At 36.5% G+C, this 24,784-nt stretch overlaps 2 protein-coding genes across 4 annotated transcripts in view; one reads left to right on the plus strand and one right to left on the minus strand.

Annotated features, from left to right (window-relative positions):
• AGPS (alkylglycerone phosphate synthase) overlaps nt 1-24,784 on the plus strand; it is a 157,589-nt gene that overhangs the window by 109,641 nt on the left and 23,164 nt on the right. For all 3 annotated transcript variants that reach the window (XM_081261088.1, XM_081261087.1, XM_081261086.1), the window contains exon 17: nt 4,554-4,643. In XM_081261088.1, coding sequence (XP_081117214.1) covers nt 4,554-4,643 — 90 coding nt within the window. The remainder of the gene's footprint in view (nt 1-4,553; nt 4,644-24,784) is intronic.
• Nucleotides 14,050-15,778, minus strand: LOC308631225 (serine/threonine-protein phosphatase 2A 55 kDa regulatory subunit B alpha isoform-like). Its single transcript, XM_081262213.1, has one exon. The coding sequence runs from the start codon at nt 15,627-15,629 to the stop codon at nt 14,763-14,765; it is 867 nt and encodes a 288-aa protein (XP_081118339.1). The 5' UTR covers nt 15,630-15,778; the 3' UTR covers nt 14,050-14,762.

Genomic DNA, 24,784 nt, shown 5'->3' on the forward strand with positions numbered 1-24,784 from the left:
AAGACTCTTACTAAAAACTAAATGTTAAAAATATATAATAACAAATCCCACTGTTATATATAATTATAATGTGCCAATAAGAAGAAAAAAATACTAAATGTTACTGTTTGTTTTACTTAGCTTTAATATAAATTTTCTTTTTTTTTAATACTGGGATTAAACTCAGGTATGTTTTACTATTGAACTACATCCCTATCCCTTTTTAATTTTTTATTTTGGCACAGGGTCTTGCTAAGTTGCGTAGGGCCTTGCTAAGTTGCTGAGGCTGGTCTCAAACTTGCAATCCTCTTACCTCCCATCCTTCTTAGTAACTGAGATTACAGGCATGTACCACTGCACCCAGCTTTATTTAAATTCTTGGGTCATAAATATGTTCTCCAAAAAGTCCCCCAAAATTTTAAAACCAGTTACTCTATTGTAATATATTATGTAGCTTTTGATGTTTGTGCATGTATGTATTAAGCAAGATCTTAATTTCATTTAAGTGATTTCTGAAAGAAACCCTGTTTAAGAAATGAAGTACAGTGCTTGCTTCAGCAGCACATATACTAAAACTGGAACAATATAGAGAAGATTAGCATGGCCCCTGCGCAAGGATGACACGCAAATTCGTGAAGTGTTCCGTATTTTTTGAACTCTAGATAGTACAGAGGGGTGAGAAGGGAAGGGAGGGGGCATGAGGTAATTAATGATGGTTGAATGTGATGATCATTATTATCCAAAGTACATGTATGAAAACATGGATTGGTGTGAGTATACTATGTATATAACCAGAGATGAAAAATTGAGCTCTATATATGTAATAAGAATTGTAATGCATTCTGCTGTTACATATAAATAAAAATAAATAAATAAACCAAAAAAATATATTTATTAAATAAGAAAAAAAGAAATTAAGTACATTTCTATTTTTAAATATAAGCAAAATTCTAATATGGGAGAATATTGTAAGAAAAGGCCCAAATCGATAAATGGAAATAAATGTATAGATTTCTTTATCAGAAATACACACACACATACACACACACTCTCACATAAATATCAGTTTGTAAATTAATATAAACTTATTTGGAAATGTCAAGTAGTTTTATTAAAAATGGACTTGTGAATTAATTCCTTCAGGAATTATATATATATATATTTTAATATGCCTACATTTTGCTTTTTCTTTTTAATATGCCTACATTTTACTTTTTTTTTTATAAATTTGTGCACTATTTAAAATCTACAATAAAGAATATAGGCTATAACAAATTGCCATGGATCTACTGTTTAGATAGTACATATCATAACATTTTGTTTTTCCTAAGCTCTTTTTTGTCCCCTCAGAAAACTTTCCTATTATGTTGTCTTCACTTACCCAGGACTGTGACTATTGATACATTGGTGCTCATGTTCCTTGGATTACTAGATATTAACCCAATTTATAGTATCTCTCTGTTTTCACATTTAATTTTAATAAGGAGAATAAATTTTGTAAATAAAAAGAATTACCAGCTCATGGACATTTTACACTTGAGCAGCACAAGTAGTTTAGAGGCTTTTCATAGTGTTTTCAAAGATGATTTTAGTCTTTTAATACATCTCCTTTCTGGGTTTCTTAGTTTGGGCTGTATACAGAATACCATAGACGGAGTGACTTAAATGTTCTTAAATAAGAAATATTTATCTCTCACAGTTCTGGAGTCTTGAAGTCTGATATTAGAGTGCCAGCATTGTCAGTCTTTGGTAAAGGCAGACTTTATGGCTTAGAGATGGCTCTCTTCTCATCGTATCCTATGACAGAAAGCAGTGAGAACCCTCTCGTGTCTTATTTATAAGTGCCCAATACCATTCATGAGAGCTGTGCTTCTTCCCCAAAAGTCCCACCTCCTAATGTCATCACACTGGGGGTTAGGATTTCCATATGTGAATTTTGAGATGGACACAAACATTCTGTCCTTATCACTGTTACACATGGGTTAGTGTAGAGGTTTCTCTTCAGCATTATGAAAAATTCATAATTCATTAATGTTAACTGATGACATTAATGAAAAGTAACTGCATTTGTGAAGTAAACTTTACTTATTACACATGTACTAACTAACTTGCTTTGTTTTTTGAACTTTTAGCTAGCTGGTAACTGTATTTAGCAGTAGCCCATGGGACCAGGACCTTCAACTTTCACACATTATTGGGTCTTTGGCCTCTTCATGCCAGGCCACTTAAAGGGTTATTGGTCTTAACTAATCTTTGTGTGTCCCATAGTGACCCTAGCACACTGACTATACCTGGTAAATTTTTTTTTTTTAAAGTGCTCAATGAGTATTCATGTAGAGTCCTATGAATCAACTCTGGAGTCATGTTTTTGCCAGACATGGTTGCACATGCCTGTTATCCCAGTGGCTTGAGAGGCTGAGGCAGGAGGATCAAAAGTTCACAGCCAGTGTCAGCAACTTAGTGAGGTCCTAAACTCAGCGAGACCCTGTCTCTAAATAAAATACGAAAAGCATTGGGGATGTGGCTCAGTGGTTGAGTGCCCCTGGGTTAATCCTCAATACCCAAATAAATAAATTTTAAAAGCTGTTTTTTTAGGAGTTGGAGATTTTAAAGATTTTGTAGATAGCAGTGGGAGTGTGGTGATTTAAACTGCTTTGTACAAACAGAATGGAGTAGAGGGAAAAATAAAAGAACCTATGAAAGAAGTCCTAGGGACTTTCAACATATAGAAGATAGTCCCCCCCCCTTGGGGGGGAAAGTGATCAACAGTGCAAAATTTGCTGATAGGTCAAGTAAGAATTTTAAAGTATATACATAGTTGCATTTATAAAAAAAAAAACAAAGATTGATCCAGTAGACTGTATTGAACTTATCTAAATTATATGAGAATACTTTCAGAACCCCTTTCCCACAAATCATGTATAGAAACATACCTTTGGCAATTATAACCAGTTAGTCCTGTGTTCATGTTCCCTCCCTCCCTCCCTCCCTCCCCCCCCCCTTCTTTATTTTGGTGGTGCTGGGGATTGAACCCATGGCCTTGTGACTGAGCTATATCCTCAGCCCTCTTACCATCTCTTTTATTATTCACTTACCAGGGTTTATATATAGGCCATTCTTAACATGTCCATGTTTCCTATTACATTTTTGACAATTAAGTATATTTACATGTATTTAATCTGAAACATAGTCCAATCAACAGAAGAATTATATTAATATTTTTAGAATACTTGGCAGTAACACTTAACATTGTTTTCTAAAGCCAAGATAAAGAACTTGTTATTTTAGTAACTTGTTTTTTTAGTAACTTTATTATTATAGTATTCCTTAGTCTTTATACATATTAAAGCTGAATAGGTTTTATTTGTATTGAAAGCTTTTTGTAAGTGAATTTTCAAGATAAAAAAACCAAATTTCAGTAATCTTTAATACTTTATATTTTTAAAAATATTCATTTTTGCCATTCTATGAATGAGGCATACATAACATTGGTAAATCATATTTACCTGCAACTCTCATAAATTAAATCAGAATTTAACTTAAAAGCAGTGTTTTGTAAAATTAGAATTTATAAAATTTTCATATGCTGTATTCATAAAAATAAAAAAAAATGGCATGATAATATTAAAGCCTTATTTATATTTTAATCCTATATTTATTGATACTGAAAATATAGATAACTTAAATATGCTTTATAAGGCTTAATCCATTTAAATGTATGGTTTTTATTGATCCTACACAGTAGAATCAGTTTGAAGATTAGAAAGCTAGGCCAACCTTCTGAGTTTGTTCTCTTGGTGCTAAACAAACCATTGTTTAAAACACAGATTCTGCCAGTATGTGGCCAAGATATTTATAGGGGAATAAAATGGTTTATATATGGCTTAGGAGTTTTATTGTTTAGATAAAACAAAATATGTAGTTACAATGACATGCTACAGCTCATATTTAAATATGGGTGAATTTAAAAATAGATGAACATTGTTAAATATTGTCAAATATTTCCCTGTGAAGGATTATTGCCACCCATCCCCTATTTTCATTGACCCAATATCAAACAGTCTAGCATAACACATTAGCACTTTACACAGTCTATATCCAATAAGTCTTTGTCAAATTGGATTTTAGCTTGAGAATAGTCTGTGGCACATTTGATAGGACATAATTATTTTTGATTGAACTATTTTGAATTAAGGAAAGCTGCTTAGACATCGATAAAGATTGGTATTCGAATAACCCAGAATTGAATTTTCATTAGCATATTTTTTGTAACTTGTAAAATCTTGTAATTAAGTTCATTTTGAAGTTAGGTTTCCTAAGTGTGGGAAACTCCATTCATGAGGCTTGAGTCTACTCTTCTGATTTGTATTTCTTCTAAAGCAACAAAGAAAGTTATGAGTGGAGGACCCAATATGAATGATCAAGGCTCTTTTTGTACACTCGAAAGAGTAACTATGAAAGTTTATGGTTAAGAGATTTTACAGACATGAAGGATACCAGATAAACCAGCACTTCTTAGAATTTGTGTAGTTTTCATTTGAAAGTGTAATATTTTATTCAATTTTCTTTTCTAGGGTTGTAGATCTCTGTAGAAATGTAAAAGAAAGAATAAGAAGGGAATGCAAGGAGAAAGGTGTACAGTTTGCTCCTCTTTCTACATGCAGGTGAGTTTTCTTATTGCTCTTTTACTCCTTCTGAAAAACTACTTTATTTAATCAAATTATAATTTCCAGCTGAGGAAAAATTTCAGTTTTTTCTCCTTGGAAAGCTTCCCTGAACTTTAATCACCACCTTGTTAGGATGTATCAATAGGATTTCACAGGGTCCTGAGCTCTTTAGGAATAGGCCAGCCTTCCATAAGCCTTTTGTCCTATCTGGATAACATGGCAGGGAATAGTCAAGGATCTAAGCTCTTGGAAAGAGGACTACTCCTTTATTCACAGCAAGTATAAATTACATATGTAGCCAAGCAGCTATAAATTAGATATATAGTCAATATAGCTCTTTCTTCATCAGAGGGGGAAAAAAACCACTTTAACCATTTTAGTTGCTGAATAAGGAGATAGGAAAGGGATAGAAGACTAAGAGGCACAAATGACTCAAATGATGATTAACTTGGTTCTTTCCAACAGATCTTTCTTTGATAATGGAAATATTCTGTATCAACACTGTCCTGTATGGTAGCCACAAGCCCACATGTGACTACTGAGAGATTGAAATGTGGCTAGTGTCATTGTAAAGTTAAATTTAAAGTTTTTATTTATTTTATTTTAAAAAATGTATAACATTATGTGTGGCTAGTATTTTGCATATTGGACAGTGTGTTTTGTGTTTAGCTGATGATCTTTGTTACATAGTGCCAGCCCAAAAAAGGAAGATTCCTTGAGCAAGGACATTTTGTATTCAGTCTTTTGATATTAACAAAAATGAAGCAAAACAAAAGAGGAATCTTAGAATGGCTACCCATCCTCTCGCCCTGCCCTCAGGGGCGAGCAGTTTACTTACCCTCAGTCGCTCCCCGTGCGGGCCACCAAATGCCGCAGTCTGGCTGGGCACAATTCAGGAGCCACTTGTCAAAAGAAACTAACTTTATTTTTAGAACTACAAACGCCAAACAAAACAGCTCCTCAGGAAAAAACCCTCAGAGCCCAACTGCCACCACCGGCTTCCCACAAGCCTCTCACTCCCACACAAACCTCACCACCTCCCACAATCCTCCTGCTCTTGAGGCTGATTGGCTGGGTCGTGTGGGCAGAGCCAAAGAAGTCCCCCAATGAGCAGCTCCGTGGAGGAGCCAATCAGCTAGATGTTGCTGGGGCCGCTGTGAGCCAATCATCAGCTGGCAGTCTGAAGGGCAGGGAAACAGCCCAATGAACATCACCGCAGAGGAGCCAATCAGCTAGATGTTGCTGGGGCCGCTGTGAGCCAATCATCAGCTGGCAGTCTGAAGGGCAGGGAAACAGCCCAATGAACATCACTGCAGAGGAGCCAATCAGCTAGATGTTGCTGGGGCTGCTGTGAGCCAATCATCAGCCGGCAGCTGGAAGTTTGCTGGCAGCTGGAAGTTTGCTGGGGCCCCTTTGGCTGTGGCTCTCAACATCTCCCCCTCTCTGTTTAAACAACAAGCATGTGGCTTGGGGACCGTGCCTGCCTTAGGTTGTCCAATACTACATATGGTTCTTACCCGTCTTCGGATGAGCTGACCTCAGGGCGTCAGCCTCCTGACTTAGGTTGGTACCATTGTAATTGGATCTTACCCGTCATTGACTACCGGTCCAGTATACAGCCACACCTGTGGAGAGGTCTTTGTCATGACAAGCAGAAGGGAGGAAGATACACCAAGCCAACTGATGGCTCTTGTTGGAAAAATTGTACCACCGATGACATCATCAGCAAAAACACCCCAACACTACCACAAGTCGCTGCACCAACAGATAGTTCACAATGCATAGTCTAGGCAAGTCTAGGCAAGTTCTGCAAGTTCTGCACATAGTTTAGGCAAGTTCTGCAAGCAGTTCAGTGATGGCTATTGCAGAAGCTGTAGATTAGTTTTATCTTTGTCTTCACCGGCACTGGGATGAAGATAGGAATTCTGGCAATAATGGCTAAAGAAAAAATTATGTAACATTCCAGAAGCCACTAAAAGAAAACAATTTTCTTAACAATTTACATTATCTTGAAGAGAATTATTAAATATAATGAAAAGGAAAGGTGAAAGTAAACAAACAGATCTGTTAACCTTCTTTTTTGTTTACATATTAAAACAATTCTTAATAGTTATTTACCCAATTTAAATTAAACCATTTAAATCACGTGAATAAAAAAAATATTTGGATCCATTTTTTCATGTGCACTCATCATATATGATATATGGACATACGTACATTCAAACATATAACACAAAACACAGGTGTGCACACATAATATAATACATACAACACATAACATAACAGTAAAGGCCTTATAACTTTTTACAGGTGAAATCTCCATTGCAATGTTTAAAACTCTATAGTCAAAAAAAAAAAATAGAACTGATCAGCAAAACATTAACCTAGGTCTGTATGAGCTCAAAAAACAAAATAGAACTTCATGATATGGGAAAGGGCAATAATAAAATAGATATTGAAAAAAGCATCCTGGTTCTGTCGCAGATGTAAGGATAGCCAAATTGGAGTTTTGAATATCAGCTGTTATGGATTTGGGCCAAATCATCTTCTTTTTGGTCTGTAGAAATCGCTTTAGTTAATCTCTCTGGAATCCAAATCGGCTGCTGTTCTCCCTGTGGAAATACACAAACAGGCCCCCGACTCCAGACAATCACTGGGTCAGGATTTTAGTTAATCTTTCTGGAATCCAAATTAGCTGCTGTTCTTCCTGTGGAAACACACAAACAGACCCCCGACTCCAGACAATTACTGGGTCAGGACCTTTCCATTGTCCTGTTAGAATATCTTTCCAAAGTACCTTGGGCTTATGTACATTTTTTGGACACATATGCCTTTCTGCAGCACTAAGTCCTGATGAATCCAAATTTAAAAAGTTTAGAGTAAAAAGGGTTATTTTAAGTTTATCTTTGGGGAATATATACCCCTTTCCAATTCCGTCTTTTTGCTTTAATAAGTACATTTTAATAGTTTGATGAGCTCTTTCAACTATGCCTTGTCCCTGTGGATTGTATGGGATTCCTGTTATATGAGTAATGCCAAATGATGAGGAAAATTGTTTAAAAGAGGTAGAAGTATAACCAGGGACATTATCTGTTTTTAACTGTTTTGGAATGCCCACAGTGGCAAAATTTTGTAAGCAATGAGCTATAACATCTTTAGTTTTTTCTCCGGCATGAAGGGAGTCCATCAAAAATCCAGAAGAAGTATCAACTGTAACATGCAAATATTTTAATTTTCCAAATTCTGGCAAGTGTGTGACGTCCATATGCCAAATATGGTTAGGTATCAATCCTCTAGGATTGACTCCAAGATTAACTTGTGGTAAAAAGGTCACACAATTTTGACATTGTTTTATTATTTGTCTAGCTTGTTCCTTAGTTATTTTAAAACGCTTTTGTAAAGTATTAGCATTGACATGGAACCTTTTATGAAAATTTATAGCTTCTTCTAGTGTAGAGAAAATATGTATGTCATGTGTAGTTTTATCTGCTAAATCATTGCCCAAACTAAGGGCTCCAGGCAATCCTGTATGTGCCCTGATATGTCCTATAAAGAATGGATCTTTTCTGTCCCAGATTAAACTTTGTATAGTGGAAAACAAAGAGAAAACAGTAGAAGAAGGGGAAATCCTACCAGCATCTTCAAGGGATATTATAGCATTAACTTTATACTGACTATCAGAAAATAAATTAAATACAGAATCTTTAAACATCACAAAAGCTTGTAATACTGCATTAAGCTCTACCTTTTGAGCTGATTGTTTGGGTACTAAAAATGTAAAAGTTTGATCAGGTGTAACTATTGCTGCTGTACCATTATTTGACCAATCAGTGAATATATTTGGAGCATTCATGATAGGTGTTTTTCTTGTCATTTTTGGAAAAATTACAGGATGCAATGATCAAAAAGACAATAAAGGATTAGATGGTAAGTGGTTATCAAATGAAACATTAGATTTGCACATGATTATTGCCCAAGTATTTAACTCATTAGCTAATTCATCAATTTGATTCATAGTATATGGAGTAATAATTTTATTGGGAGAAATTCCAAATACTCCCTTTGCTGTTTTTATTCCTTTGAGTATTAATTGTCCTACAGCCTCAGGATACCTAGTAAGAATAGTGTTAGGAGAATAAGATAAATGTATCCATAATAATGGACCTTCTTGCCAAAATACTCCTGTAGGAATATTTTTTGTTGGTAGTACAATAAATAATAAAGGCAAACTTATATCAATTCTATCCAAATGCATATTTTCCATATATGTTTCAATGATTTTTAATGCCTTTCTTGCTTCAGGCGTTAACATTCGGGGTGAATTTGGATCTGATGGACCTTTTAGGATATCAAATAAAGGTCCTAATTCTCCTGTTGGAATACCTAGATAAGGTCTTATCCAATTTATGTCTCCTAATAACTTTTGAAAGTCATTAAGTGATTTGAGTTGATCTACTCGTATTTGAATTTTTGGTGGACGGACCATGGTTGAGGACAATAGAACTCCTAAATAATTAATTGGAAAATTTAATTGTACTTTATCTATTGCTATCTCTAGATTATAATTTTTTAATAAATTTGTAAGTGTGGCATAACATTCTAGCAATGTGTTTTTAGCTTTGTGTGCTAATAATACATCATCCATATAGTGAAATATTTGTAGTTCAGGATTTTGATTTCTAAGTGGCTGGATTACTTTGTTAACATAAATTTGACACATAGTTGGGCTGTTAGCCATCCCTTGAGGGAGTACTTTCCATTCATATCTCTGATCAGGACCTTCATGATTTAGTGCAGCGATAGTAAATGCAAAACATGGACTATCCTCAGGATGAATTGGAATTGAAAAAAAACAATCTTTAATATCTATAACTAAAACATACCAAGTTTTTGGCAAAGCAGACAATTGAGGAATCCCTGATTGAGCAGGTCCCATAATGACCATTTCATTATTAATGGCTCTTAAATCTTGCAATAATCTCCATTTACCAGATTTCTTTTTGATGACAAAAACGGGAGTATTATGGGGAGATACAGAAGGTTGTATATGTCCTTCCGCTAATTGTTGTTTGACCAGATCATGGGCTACTTGTATCTTTTCTTTAGTCAAGGGCCACTGAGGAACCCATACTGGTCTTTCTGATTTCCATGTAATTTTTATTGTCTCAGTGGCCCTTTGTGAAAATCCAACCCATGTCTGTCTGTTCCTTGATCTATTTGTATTGGTGCTGCTATACCTTGTTCTTGTTTTTCTAATCTTTTTCCTTTCCTAAAACCTTGTCTAGCCATAATAGTGGGTGCATTTTGATTGATGTTATTTGTTAATGTCAAACCTAATTGATCTAAGACATCTCGTCCCCATAAATTTACGGGAAGATGATCCAATACATATGGTTGTATAGTTCCTTCACATCCTTCAGGATCCTTCCAATCTAATACCATTGCGCTTCTATCGGGATTAGTCGCCACTCCTAGGCCTCGAAGCGTTTGAGTGGCTTGTTGTAATGGCCAATGTTTTGGCCATTCTTGACGAGAGATGATGCTAAGGTCTGCACCTGTATCCAGTAGCCCATTAAATTCATGTCCTTGAATACTTAGTTTTAGCATGGGGCGAGAATCTTAAATTTAAAGAAAGCATAGCCCAATCTACACCTGTGGAGCCTAATCCCTTGGAACCTCTTTCTACAGCATGACTGGAAAATTTATCATGTAGGCTTGGTATTATTAGTAACTGTGCTATTCTATCTCCTGGTGAAATTACTGATATACCCTTTGGAGAACTGGCTATAATTTTTATTTTACCTTCATAATCGGGATCAATTACCCCAGGACTTATCAAAAGTCCTTTTAGAGTAGAAGAGCTGCGTCCCAATAATAAGCCTACTGTTCCTTTGGGAAGAGGTCCTTTTACCCCTGTGGGAATGATTTGAACTCCCATCTCTGGAGTTAGTACTGATTTGGCGGAGGCGCAGATGTCCAACCCTGCGCTCCCTCTGGTTTGTCTGAAGAGGGATCTGATGGACAATGTGTCCTGGTCACTACTCTGATGGGGTTGCTGGGTTCCTCCAGTGCTCCGTATATTTGTGGCTTGGGGCCCCGGAGCATTGGGGCCCCCTGTCCATTTTTTGGCAACGGAGCCCGATGCCTTTGTCCACGATATTGTGGATAAACACCTTGTCCTTGTTCGTTTTTTGATAATGGAGTACCCTCTATGGTGGTTTGAGAACGGCATTCATTAGCCCAATGTCTCCCTCTACGGCATTGTGGGCAAATACCCGGTATTCTACTCCTTTGATACCTAGTTTTGTTAAACCCTCCTCCTATGGGGCAATTCCTTTTAAAATGTCCTGTTTGTTGACAATTGTAGCATGTTCTTGGCCTGGTATCTAAAGCCTGTTTTACTGCAGCTGCCATGACTTGCTTTTGTTCATTAATGTCTCTACATAATTTAATATATGTGTTTAAATCTTCCTGTTTCCATGGTCTAATGATATCTCTGCACCAACGATTCGCTTGGTCATAACCAGTTGTTTTATTAATGGCATTGCTTGTTCTGTATTCCCAAAAACTCTGGTAGCTGTTTGAATAAGCCTATCTACAAATTCAGCGTAAGGTTCATTAGCTCCTTGTATTATCTTAGATAATTGACCTTGTAAACCTCCATGTCCTTGTAAAGTCTTCCATGCCTTAACTGCATCTACAGCAATTTGTAAATATACACCAGGATCATATGCAATTTGTTGCTGCTGATCCTCATAAGGTCCCTTTCCTAACAACATATCTAGATTTCTCTGAGAATAACCAGCTGCTGCATTTCGCCTAGCCGTCTCCTTGCAAAATTCCTCATTGGCAACCTTCCATAACAGGTATTGTCCTCCATTTAGTACAGCTTTAAAAATATTAGCCCAATCTGCTGGCGTCATGTTTAAGTTGGTAATGGATTCGACCAAGCTTACAGTGAAGGGTGCTTGGGGACCATAGGTTGTTACAGCCTCTTTTAGCTCCTTCACTGTTTTGAAATTTAAACCCTGGTAAATTCGCTGCCCTCCTACCTCAAATACAGGGCATACTTGAGATCCTGTCTCAGGATCCCAACTATCAACTGCGGGGGTTGGGAGTCTCCTAGCATATGGAGGTGGTGCTGTTGATTGGACACTTATGCCCTCTGGTGATAGAATGCTGTTAGTAGCAGTCTCCTGTAGAGGTGGTGCTGTTGGTTGGACACTTACGCTCTCTGATAGAAAGGTGTTATTAGCAGTCTCCTGTTGTAACTTTTCTCCTGATGGCTTTTTCTGCTCTAAACTTCCTTCCTTTGTCTCACTAGCTTGAAAGACCTTCTCTTTTACTTGAATCTTTTGCTCTTTCTGACTAACTTGAGAGACCTTCTCTTTTACTTGAATCAATATGTCTTCTCCTTCCTCTACCTTTGTCTGAATTGAAGGCTTTGGACTAAGCAAACCAGATACGAGTGTCCACAATGGCAATGTGCCAACTGGCAGAGTCCCTGGGTTGTTCTTTTCTATTCTTTTTAAATCTTCACCATGATGGTTCCATTGTGATATATCTAACAGCTCGTCCTTAAAAAGCCATGGGCTACATTTTTGTATTATATCAACGTATGCCCTGACTGTTCTTGATTTTACTGAGATGCCTCCTTCCTCTAACAATTTACTTAACAGTCTTTTGGTTTGTTTTTTACTAATTGCTGATCCTGTATTTCTGCTATAATACAACCCAACAAGATGACGCCAAACAAAACCGAGACAGAATGAAATAAAAATGGAACCATACAAAATCATTATATCAACCTTTCTATCCTCCTGAAATGTCCATCCGTCCTTTCTCCCTATCTGTTCCTCAGACGCAAATAGTGTTTCCTCAGATGTGAGCGGTTTTTCTTCCGTCTCACTCATCTCCAGGGACAGGCAAGTTAAAACAAAAATGAAGCAAAACAAAAGAGGAATCTTAGAATGGCTACCCATCCTCTCGCCCTGCCCTCAGGGGCGAGCAGTTTACTTACCCTCAGTCGCTCCCCGTGCGGGCCACCAAATGCCGCAGTCTGGCTGGGCACAATTCAGGAGCCACTTGTCAAAAGAAACTAACTTTATTTTTAGAACTACAAACGCCAAACAAAACAGCTCCTCAGGAAAAAACCCTCAGAGCCCAACTGCCACCACCGGCTTCCCACAAGCCTCTCACTCCCACACAAACCACACCACCTCCCACAATCCTCCTGCTCTTGAGGCTGATTGGCTGGGTCGTGTGGGCAGAGCCAAAGAAGTCCCCCAATGAGCAGCTCCGTGGAGGAGCCAATCAGCTAGATGTTGCTGGGGCCGCTGTGAGCCAATCATCAGCTGGCAGTCTGAAGGGCAGGGAAACAGCCCAACATCACCGCAGAGGAGCCAATCAGCTAGATGTTGCTGGGGCCGCTGTGAGCCAATCATTAGCCGGCAGCTGGAAGTTTGCTGGCAGCTGGAAGTTTGCTGGGGCCCCTTTGGCTGTGGCTCTCAACACAGTTTGTTTAGCTGATGATCTTTGTTACATAGTGCCAGCCCAAAAAAGGAAGATTCCTTGAGCAAGGACATTTTGTATTCAGTCTTTTGATATTAATTTTCTGTGCAAACACAGAAGATGAAATGTATCAAGTCAAACAATTGACTTCTCTATAAAAAGTTATAGAATTAATTTGAATCTAACAGTAATGATCTAGCATTCTGTATTGTATAACTGTCCCAATTTTATTCTGTATGTGTTGGGGGAGGCTTTCAAGAACACATTTAATATTTCAGAAATAAACTTTTACAAAATAAAAAAAAATAGATAGTTTTGGAAATAACATGTCTCTGTTATTAAGTGCGCCTGACACTGGACTTCAAAAACAAATGTGCTTCAGCATAACATTTCTATATGCAAGACTGTCCCTGAATTATGATGGTTTGACTTAAAATTTTTCAAATTCACAATAGTGCACAAGCACTGTTTTTTCACTTTCAGTTGAGTATTCAGTAAGTTACATGAGATATTAAACAATTTATTACAAAATAGACTGTGTTGATTTTTCCCAATTATAAGCTAATTTAAGTGTTCTGAGCATATTTAAGATAGATTATGCTAACCCTGTGTTTGGTAAATTAAGTATATATGATGCATTTTCAGCTTACAGTATTTCTATAATGATTATATTTGGACAAAACACCATCATAAGTCAAAGGGTATCTGCATTTCTATTAATGAAGCTTATTTCTCTGATTTGAATTACTTAATTTCAGCCTGGGAAACAGATCAAGGCCTATTCCAGCCTAGGAACCTTGGCCTGCCAACCCACCTTGCCAACTTCCTGCCTACTTTGAAAAGTTGGTATTGTAAAATTACTTCCATTGGGAGAAGTATCCTTTTTTTTTTTTCCATTCTTTGTCACTTTTATTCAGTAGTAGTTTTTTTTTTTCCTTATTTTCAGTGCCAGACATGGCAAGGAGTGATTACAGCCAACTGTTATTAGAACATTTGTTCGCAACATATACCCCCTTTATCACTGATCCCAAACTGACTCATTTTGTGTGTGCTTTCGTTCTTTCTTTCTTACTATACCACCACCAAGACTGGGTGGAAGGAGCAAGGGTAAGAGAGATGAAGGGGGAGAGTCCAGGAGGCCAGAGAGGAGGAATGCTACAAGCCACAGTAAGAATGAGCTGTATTTAATTTAAAAAAGGGAGAAGGGGTATACCCAACAAATGATACAGTAATGAGGATACACAAATCCCATAGCATGACTGAAGGCTTTCACTGTGTTTGACGTCATCACAATGGAAGGCATAAAAAGTGGAGTAACTCAATGTTGATACAGTCCAATCTAGTCCATTAGGCAAGATGGTGCAAGAAGTCATTTAAATTAAAAGTGCCCTACCCTTACCTAAATGGCTAGCAGGCATGGAGAACACTACAATGATAACCCACAGAGTTTTCTCCATGTAGCTATAAAAATGTGTTGTCGAATGGCACACTGTCAAACACTGGAAAGGGGTGCCACAATGGACTTCTCTCTTTTATAGGTACGAATGCTAGATTCAACTATCTCAACTAAGCAGGAAGTGGGCTCTTCCGCTAGGAATGCCAACCCTAATTCACTTTGTCTTGAAATATATACAGATTGTTTGTAGTAGCTACAGCAATGATATTTTCCTTGGGGTGCCAGGCCGTATGAAGGATTTTCTTATTGAAGTCTAGACTGTCAACACTTATTTCATCTTTCTTTCGCTTGCCGCTTGAACAGACTTTGCGTGGCTTCAAAACCGTGCGAGGCTTATTGTTTTCTCGTGATGCTTCTAGAGTTATATCTCGCTTTGTGTTCCTGTCGAACATTCTGAAGAAATTATTGTAAGATCCAGTCATGACAACGCTGTCAGATCCATTCCAACAGCATTCAAATTTGTCAAATATGCAGTCATTTTCATACAGTGAACAGAGTTTACTTCTGAGGTATTCATGAACCTGGTATGTTTCCACTCTCCTGTTTTCCATATTTAAGTCCCAAATTTTGACCAACAAATAGTCTCTAGTCATCATATAGCGACCACTATGGCTGAATTTTACATCAGAAATAGAAGAGATAATTTCAGAAAAAAATGACCTGTTACTGGGGTCTTCGGGTTCTTCAAACAGTTTAGAATGCCTATCACAGAGGGCAGATGCCCTCATGTCACATAACCGAATAGTTCCTTTACTGCTGCTGTACACAAATGTGTTACAGCTATTTGGATGGAATTCTGCTGCTGTGATCACTTCTGTGAGCTCTTCCATATTGGCAGGCTTGATATCCACAATATTAAAACTTCTGTCTGTAATTTCCAGATGCCAAAGATTAATCCGCAAATCATCAGCAGATAAATAAGTTTCATAATCACTATTTATAGAAATTGAGTTGATGTGGTATGTATGAGCATTGGCAAATATTCTTCGTGGACTAGCCTCGACCATTAGATCCATAGGTCTAAAGACTGGCACTCGTAGTGTAGTAACTGTAGTAGGATCTCTATACCTTCCATCTTCCTCTTTCAAGTTATAGTCTTCTGGTCTTTTATCCCTTTCACTGATTTTCCATAATTTTATTGTTTTATCATTGGTAGACAATAAAAACTGAGCAGCATTTTTCTGGGGTAACCACCTAATTTTGTTGATCTTTTCTTCTATTTCTAAACTTTTCAAGTAGTCAAATTCTGGTTCATGGCTCTGGAAGGTGCTGTAAACATTATATTCTCCTCTGCTATGAGACTGTATTTTGTTCTCACTGGGGTGTTGTGAGGATTAATTCATTAGTGTTTGTAAAGCACTTTGAGATCTTCAGGTCAAAGGCGCTCCTGCTCCTGTTGAAAGATGACAACTCTACCACCTTTATCTCCTGTTGCTAGTAATTCTCCAGAATGATTAAATTCTACTGTAGAAATTATATCTGCTTCTGCTACATCATCATCAACTGCTCCTTTCACCTGAGAAAAACACCACTGAATATCATTCCCTCCTCCAGCTCATGCCTCCATTGTATTTTAACTTGTGAAGCGATCTTCCTTCTCAGTGTAGAATATATTTGTCTATAAACCTAAGGAGGCTTGCATCAGGGGGCAAAAATAGGAATTATACGAAGGAAGATCCGCAAAAAGAGCTGGGGGCAGGGTGGCAGAGGATACGCCGGGCTCCTGAGCCGTGGGGACAAATCTGGGAGAAGTATCCTTAAAGCATTTGCTAAATGTGTGCTTCTGAAGAGCAGGAAAGTAGAATTCTAACACGAGATCTGAGGAAACTGCTCATTTCAATGAGAAAGTTCTCATTGCAAATGGTCTTTTCTGTTTCTGTGTGGGGGAATCTTTCAGGGTTTGATGAGCATTACAGAAAGTATCAAGTCAAGTCAGCATTTTAACATGCTTTAGAACAAGTATACTTGGAATAGAGAAAATAAAATTTTTAAAATGTAGATTTTTTTCTTTTTTTATAATTTTGTCATTTTTTATTTTATTTTATTTTATTTGTTTTTTATTGGTTGTTCACAACTTCACAAAGCTCTTGACATATCATACTTCATACATTAGATTGAAGTGGGTTATGAACCCCCAATTTTACCCCAAATGCAGATTGCAGAATCATGTCGGTTACACATCCACAATTTTACATAATGCCCTATTAGTAATTGTTGTATTCTGCTACCTTTCCTATCCCCTACTATCCCCCCTCCCCTCCCCTCCCTTCTTCTCTCTCTACCCCATCTACTGTAATTCATTTCTCTCCTTGTTTATTTTCCCATTCCCCTCCCAACCTCTTATATGTAATTTTGTATAGCAATGAGGGTCTCCCTTCATTTCCATGCAATTTACCTCATCTCTCCCTTTCCCTCCCATCTCATGTCACTGATTAATGTTACTCTTTTCTTCCTACTCTTCCTCTCTGCTCTGTTCATATTTGCTCTCATTATATCAAAGAAGACATTTGGCATTTGTTTTTTAGGGATTGGCTAGCTTCACTAAGCATAATCTGCTCTAGTGCCGTCCATTTCCCTGCAAATTCTATGATTTTGTCATTTTTTATTGCTGCATAGTACTCCATTGTGTATAGATGCCACATTTTTTTTATCCATTCATCTACTGAGGGGCATCTGGGTTGGTTCCACAGTCTAGCAATTGTGAATTGTGCTGCTATGAACATCGATGTGGCAGTATCCCTGTAGCATGCTCTTTTAAGGTCTTCAGGGAATAGTCCAAGAAGGGCAATAGCATCCCTTTATGTTCAAAACATTAGAAAAATTAGGGATAACAGGAACTTACCTTGACATTGTAAAAGCTATCTATGCTAAGCCCCAGGCTAGCATCATTCTGAATGGACAAAAGTTGAAGGCATTCCCTCTAAAATCCGGAACAAGACAGGGATGCCCTCTATCTCCACTTCTATTCAATATAGTTCTTGAAACACTGGCCAGAGCAATTAGACGAAAGAAATTAAAGGCATAAAAATTGGAAAAGAAGAACTTAAATTATCACTATTTGCAGATGACATGATCCTATACCTAGAAGACCCAAAAGGGTCTACAAAGAAACTACTAGAACTAATAAATGAATTCAGCAAAGTGGCAGGATATAAAATGTAGATTTTAACAGTTATTGACTGGGCATTTGAGATGTCCAAAGGAGGAAAAGTAGAGGCCTTGTTCTATATAAGAAAAAACTATAACTTCATAAAGCTAATGTTGGTTTAGTCATTGACTTTGGAGAAAACCTTTCTAAATAAAGTTGTAAGAATATACATGTAGGGGCTGAGGTTGTGGCTGAGTGGTAGAGCACTTGCCTCGCACATGTAAGGCACTGGGTTCAATCCAAAGAATATACATGTAACATTTTTAATTTTTAAATTAAAAAATTGGTGTCTTTAAAAATGAACCTTTAAATTCCTTAAAATCTAAAGGAAAAAAAAAGTTGTATTTACTCATATTATCTCAAATTGATCCTTATTTCTGCTCTTGACAATCTATTAGGCCTCTTTTATTATAATCCTGAAACAAATATCCAAAGGCGACTTATTATCATTAAAGTTTGAAGTATTTTAAGTCAGAGAATAATAAACTAGAATTAATTATTGTGTAGTTGAGAAAGTATTATTCCTTTTTTTGGTCAAGTGGAAATTTTTATATTTTTGCCCTCTTCTCTTCCTCCTTTTGTCCCAACTCCCTATTCAGTGTCACTTGAGAACCTCCTCTTCCTTCATTGTGATAAATATTTACTTAATTGAAAATGAGTGGAAAGCAAAATATTCTGCCTTGGAGTGTACTCCATAATTAACAGTTAAATCTTCATTTTTCAGAAAGTATTTGTAAGGCTACGCATCTTTATTATGTTTTGTAGACATTAGAATTAATATAATCAAATTGAATTGGCTATATGTTATTGTTAGTTGGCTATTTGTAGCTGTGATCAAAATACATGAGAGGAACAATGTAGAAAAGGAAAAAAAATTATTTTGGCTCTAGGTTTTAGAACTTTGAGTTCATGGTTAGCCAGCTCCAAGGCAGAAGTATGGCGAAGGAAAGCAATTCATCTCATAGCAATTGAAAGTCAGGGGGTGGACAAGGAGAAGATAAACCCTTCCAGGGCATGCCCCTAGTGCCTTACCTCCTCCAACTAGGTCCCACTTTCCAGTAGTTTATCCAGCCATTATTGGATTAATCCTCAAAGCCCTCATGATCCAATCATTTCCTCAGAGCTTCACCTCTGAACACATGAAACTTAGGTGTCATTCCAGATCTAAACCTTAAGAGTTGTGTTTATTAAATAGCTATTTTTGTAATAAAGATTTTCTTATAAAAGTTCTATGTGTTAAGTTTTTGTGATTACTTTATGAAACCAGTTTAGAATGGACAAAGTATAATTATTTAAATAGCTTTGGTAAATTAGAATTTTGAATCATTCTTTTACTTTTACTTTTTTAATCTAACATTTAACTAGAGTTTTGATTTTTATTTAATTTTATTTGATCTGCTTAAAAGTGACCAAGGAGATTATTCTCTATTGAATGTATGAGATGCATTTTTCAAACCAGTTTTTAAAAAAAAGCTATTCCAAGATTATTTTTAAATAATTAATAACTCTAAAATCAAAGAACTCAAGAAAAATAATTCAGGTTATAAGGGTTCATTTATTGGATTATTTAATTTTTAACCATTAAAATGTAATTTGTACATTGGAATAGATATTTTAACCCTAACTCTTTTGAGGAAGTTATATGGGAAGGAATTGTTAGTGAATCTAACGTAAGAAAGTACCCCAGACAGAATAAAGCACAAAAAAGTTTTAGAAATGAAAAAATAATGAAGTGACTTTGACAGCCACATTTTTATTTGTGCAGATGATTTTGAAAGAGGTTAGTGTTTAAGTGTCTTTAGTGCTGGAATTAATCTGTTTTAAAAGGAGTTAGATCTGAGTTACTTTTTTTTTGTATTAACATATTTTATTGATTTCATATTATAAGAGATCATAGTTTTTGTTTAACAAGGATATCAAACATCATAGTGTTTTTCAGAAACCAAATACACAATATCTTAAAAAGTTTTCCATCAATTTTTGTTTTCATTTTTTTTTTTTTTTTTACTGATAATAAACAACTTGTATTGTTACAGGGATGTATAATTTCAAAGGGTCCATCAAACCTGATTTCATCTTTTTTTTTTATTTTTTTATTGTCGGTTGTTCAAAACATTACATAGTTCTTGACATATCATATTTCACACTTTGATTCAAGTGGGTTATGAACTCCCATTTTTACCCCGTATACAGATTGCAGAATCACATCAGTTACACTTCCATTGATTTACATATTGCCATACTAGTGTCTGTTGTATTCTGCTGCCTTTCCTATCCTCTACTATCCCCTCTCCCCTCCCCTCCCCTCCCCTCTTCTCTCTCTACCCCCTCTACTGTAATTCATTTCTCCCCCTTGTATTATTTTTCCCTTTCCCCTCACTTCCTCTTGTATGTAATTTTGTATAACCCTGAGGGTTTCCTTCCATTTCCATGCAATTTCCCTTCTCTCTCCCTTTCCCTCCCACCTCTCATCCCTGTTTAATGTTAATCTTCTTCTCATGCTCTTCGTCCGTAATCTGTTCTTAGTTACTCTTCTTATATCAAAGAAGACATTTGGCTTTTGTTTTTTAGGGATTGGCTGGCTTCACTTAGCATAATCTGCTCTAATGCCATCCATTTCCCTCCAAATTCTATGATTTTGTCATTTTTTAATGCAGAGTAATACTCCATTGTGTATAAATGCCACATTTTTTTTTTATCCATTCATCTACTGAAGGGCATCTAGGTTGGTTCCACAGTCTTGCTATTGTGAATTGTGCTGCTATGAACATCGATGTAGCAGTGTCCCTGTAGCATGCTCTTTTTAGGTCTTTAGGGAATAGACCGAGAATGGCAATAGCTGGGTCAAATGGTGGTTCCATTCCCAGCTTTCCAAGAAATCTCGATACTGCTTTCCAAATTGGCTGCATCAATTTGCAGTCCCACCAACAATGAACAAGTGTACCCTTTTCCCCACATCCTCGCCAGCACTTGTTGTTGTTTGACTTCCTAATGGCTGCCAATCTTACTGGAGTGAGATGGTATCTTAGGGTGGTTTTGATTTGCATTTCTCTGACTGCTAGCGATGGTGAGCATTTTTTCATGTACTTGTTGATTGATTGTATGTCCTCCTCTGAGAAGTGTCTGTTCAGGTCCTTGGCCCATTTGTTGATTGGGTGATTTGTTATCTTATTGTCTAATTTTTTGAGTTCTTTGTATACTCTGGATATTAGGGCTCTATCTGAAGTTTGAGGAGTAAAAATTTGTTCCCAGGATGTACACTCCCTATTTACCTCTCTTATTGTTTCTTTTGCTGAGAAAAAACTTTTTAGTTTGAGTAAGTCCCATTTGTTGATTCTAGTTATTAACTGTTGTGCTATGGGTGTCCTATTGAGGAATTTGGAGCCCGACACCACAGTATACATACTGTATACTGATATATACTGATCGTAGCCAACTTTTTCTTCTATCAGACACCGTGTCTCTGATTTGATATCAAGCTCCTTGATCCATTTTGAGTTAACTTTTGTGCATGGCGAGAGAAAGGGATTCAGTTTCATTTTGATGCATATGGATTTCCAGTTTTCCCAGCACCATTTGTTGAAGATGTTATCCTTCCTCCATTGCATGCTTTTAGCCCCTTTATCAAATATGAGATAGTTGTAGTTTTGTGGATTGGTTTCTGTGTCCTCTATTCTGTACCATTGGTCCACCCGCCTGTTTTGGTACCAGTACCATGCTGTTTTTGTTACTATTGCTCTGTAGTATAGTTTGAAGTCTGGTATTCCTATACCGCCTGATTCACACTTCCTGCTTAACATTGTTTTTGCTATTCTGGGTCTTTTATTTTTCCATATGAATTTCATGATTGCTTTCTCTATTTCTACAAGAAATGCCGTTGGGATTTTGATTGGCATTGCATTAAACCTATAGAGAACTTTTGGTAATATCGCCATTTTGATTATGTTAGTTCTGCCTATCCATGAACAGGGTATATTTTTCCAACTTCTAAGATCTTCTATTTCTCTCTTTAGGATTCTGTAGTTGTCATTGTATAAATCTTTTACCTCTTTTGTTAGGTTGATTCCCAAGTATTTTTATTTTTTTTTTTGAGGATATTGTGAATGGAGTGTTTTTCCTCATTTCCATTTCAGAGGATTTGTCACTGATATACAGGAATGCCTTTGATTTATGCGTGTTGATTTTATTTCCTGCCACTTTGCTGAATTCATTTATTAGCTCTAATAGTTTCTTTGTAGACCCTTTTGGGTCTGCTAGGTATAGAATCATGTCATCTGCAAATAGTGATAATTTAAGTTCTTCTTTTCTTATTTTTATGCCTTTAATTTCTTTCGTTTGTCTAATTGCTCTGGCCAGTGTTTTGAGAACTATGTTGAACAGAAATGGTGAGAGAGGGCATCCCTGTCTTGTTCCAGATTTTAGAGGGAATGCCTTCAATTTTCCTCCATTCAGAATGATGCTAGCCTGAGGTTTAGCATAGATTGCTTTTACAATGTTGAGATATGTTCCTGTTATCCCTAGGTTTTCTAGAGTTTTGAAAATAAAGGGATGCTGTACTTTGTCGAATGCTTTTTCTGCATCTATCGAGATGATCATATCGTTCTTATTTTTAAGTCTATTGATGTGGTGAATAACATTTATCGATTTCCGTATATTGAACCAGCCTTGCATCCCAGGGATGAATCCTACTTGATCATGGTGCACAACTTTTTTGATATGTTCTTGAATCCGATTCGCCAGAATTTTATTGAGGATTTTTGCATCTAGGTTCATTAGAGATATTGGTCTGTAGTTTTCTTTCTTTGAAGTGTCTTTGTCTGGTTTAGGAATTGGGGTGATGTTGGCCTCGTAGAATGAATTTGGAAGTTCTCCCTCTTTTTCTATTTCCTGAAATAGCTTGAAAAGTATTGGTATTAGTTCCTCTTGAAGGTTTTGTAAAACTCTGCTATATACCCATCCGGTCCTGGGCTTTTCTTAGTTGGTAGTCTTTTGATGGTTTCTTGTATTTCCTCAATTGATATTGGTCTGTTTAGGTTGTCTATATCCTCCTGACCCAATCTGGGCAGATCATATGACTTAAGAAATTTATCGATGCCTTCACTATCTTCTATTTTATTGGAGTATTAGGATTCAAAATAATTTCTGATTATCTTCTGTATTTCTGAAGTGTCTGTTGTGATGTTGCCTTTTTCATCCCGTATGTTAGTAATTTGAGTTCTCTCTCTTCTTCTCTTTGTCAGCATGGCTAAGGGTCTGTCGATTTTATTTATTTTTTCAAAGAACCAACTTTTAGTTTTGTCAATTTTTTCAATTGTTTCTTTTGTTTCGATTTCATTAACTTCAGCTCTGATTTTAATTATTTCTTGCCTTCTACTTCTTTTGCTGTTGTTTTGCTCTTCTTTTTCTAGGATTTTGAGATGAAGTATGAGATCATTATTTGTTGGTTTTTTCTTTTTTTAAGGAATGAACTCCAAGCAATGAATTTTCCTCTTAGAACTGCTTTCAATGTGTCTCATAGATTCCGATATGTTGTGTCTGTGTTTTCATTTATCTCTAAGAATTTTTTAATTTCCTCCTTGATGTCTTCTATAACCCATTGATCATCCAGTAACCTATTGTTCATTCTCCAAGTGATGCATGATTTTTCCTTCCTTCTTTTATCGTTGATTTTCAGTTTCATTCCATTATGATCAGATATGATGCATGGTATTATTTCTACTCCTTTGTATTATCTAAGAGTTGCCCTGTGACATAATATATGATCTATTTTTGAGAAGGATCCATGTGCTGCTGAGACAAAAGTGTAACTGCTTGATGTTGGGTGGTATATTCTATATATGTCCATTAAGTCTAGGTTATTAATTGTGTTATTGAGTTCTATAGTTTCCTTATTCAACTTTTGTTTGGAAGATCTGTCCAGTGGTGAGAGAGGTGTGTTGAAGTCTCCCATGATTATTGTATGGTGGTATATTAGACTCTTGAACTTGAGAACGAGTTTGCTTGATGAACATAGCTGCACCATTGTTTGGGGCATATATATTTATGATTGTTATGTCTTGTTGGTGTATGGTTCCCTTGAGCAGTATGTCGTGTCTCTCTTTATCCCTTTTGATTAACTTTGGCTTGAAATCTATTTTATTTGATATGAGTATGGACACTCCTGCTTGTTTCCGAAGTCCATATGAGTGATATGATTTTTCCCAACCTTTCACCTTCAGTCTATGTATATCTTTTCCTATCAAATGCGTCTCCTGTAGGCAGCATATTGTTGGGTCTTGTTTTGTGATCCATTCTACTAGCCTGTGTCTCTTAATTGTTGAGTTTAAGCCATTAACATTTAGGGTTATTATTGAGATATGGTTTGTTCTTCCAGCCATATTTGTTTATTTATGTTACTAAACATGGTTTGTTTTCCTCTTTGATTATTTTCCCCCCTTACTGTCCTACCTCCCACTGTTGGTTTTCATTGTTATTTTCCATTTCCTCTTCCTGTAATGTTTTGCCAAGGATGTTTTGAAGAGATGGTTTTCTAGCTGCAAATTCTTTTATCTTTTGTTTATCATGGAAGGTTTTAATTTCATCTTCCATCCTGAAGCTTAATTTCACTGGATACACGATTCTTGGTTGGAACCCATTTTCTTTCAGTGTTTGAAATATGTTATTACAGGATCTTCTAGCTTTCAGGGTCTGTGTTGAAAGATCAGCTGTTATCCTGATTGGTTTACCCCTAAGTGTAATCTGCTTCCTTTTTCTTGTAGCTTTTAAAATTCTCTCCTTATTCTGTATGCTGGGCATCTTCATTATAATGTGTCTAGGTGTGGATCTCTTATGATCTTGCACATTCAGCGTCCTGTCGGCTTCTAGGATTTGGGATTCTGTCTCATTCTTCAAGTCTGGGAAGTTTTCTGGTATTATTTCATTGAATAGATTGCTCATTCCTTTGTTTTGGAGCTCTATACCTTCCTGTATCCCAATGACTCTTAAGTTTGGTCTCTTTATAGTATCCCATATTTCTTGGATGTT

The sequence above is a fragment of the Spermophilus citellus genome (genome assembly GCF_964194105.1).
Source record: "Spermophilus citellus genome assembly, chromosome: 11".
Taxonomy (NCBI): domain Eukaryota; kingdom Metazoa; phylum Chordata; class Mammalia; order Rodentia; family Sciuridae; genus Spermophilus; species Spermophilus citellus.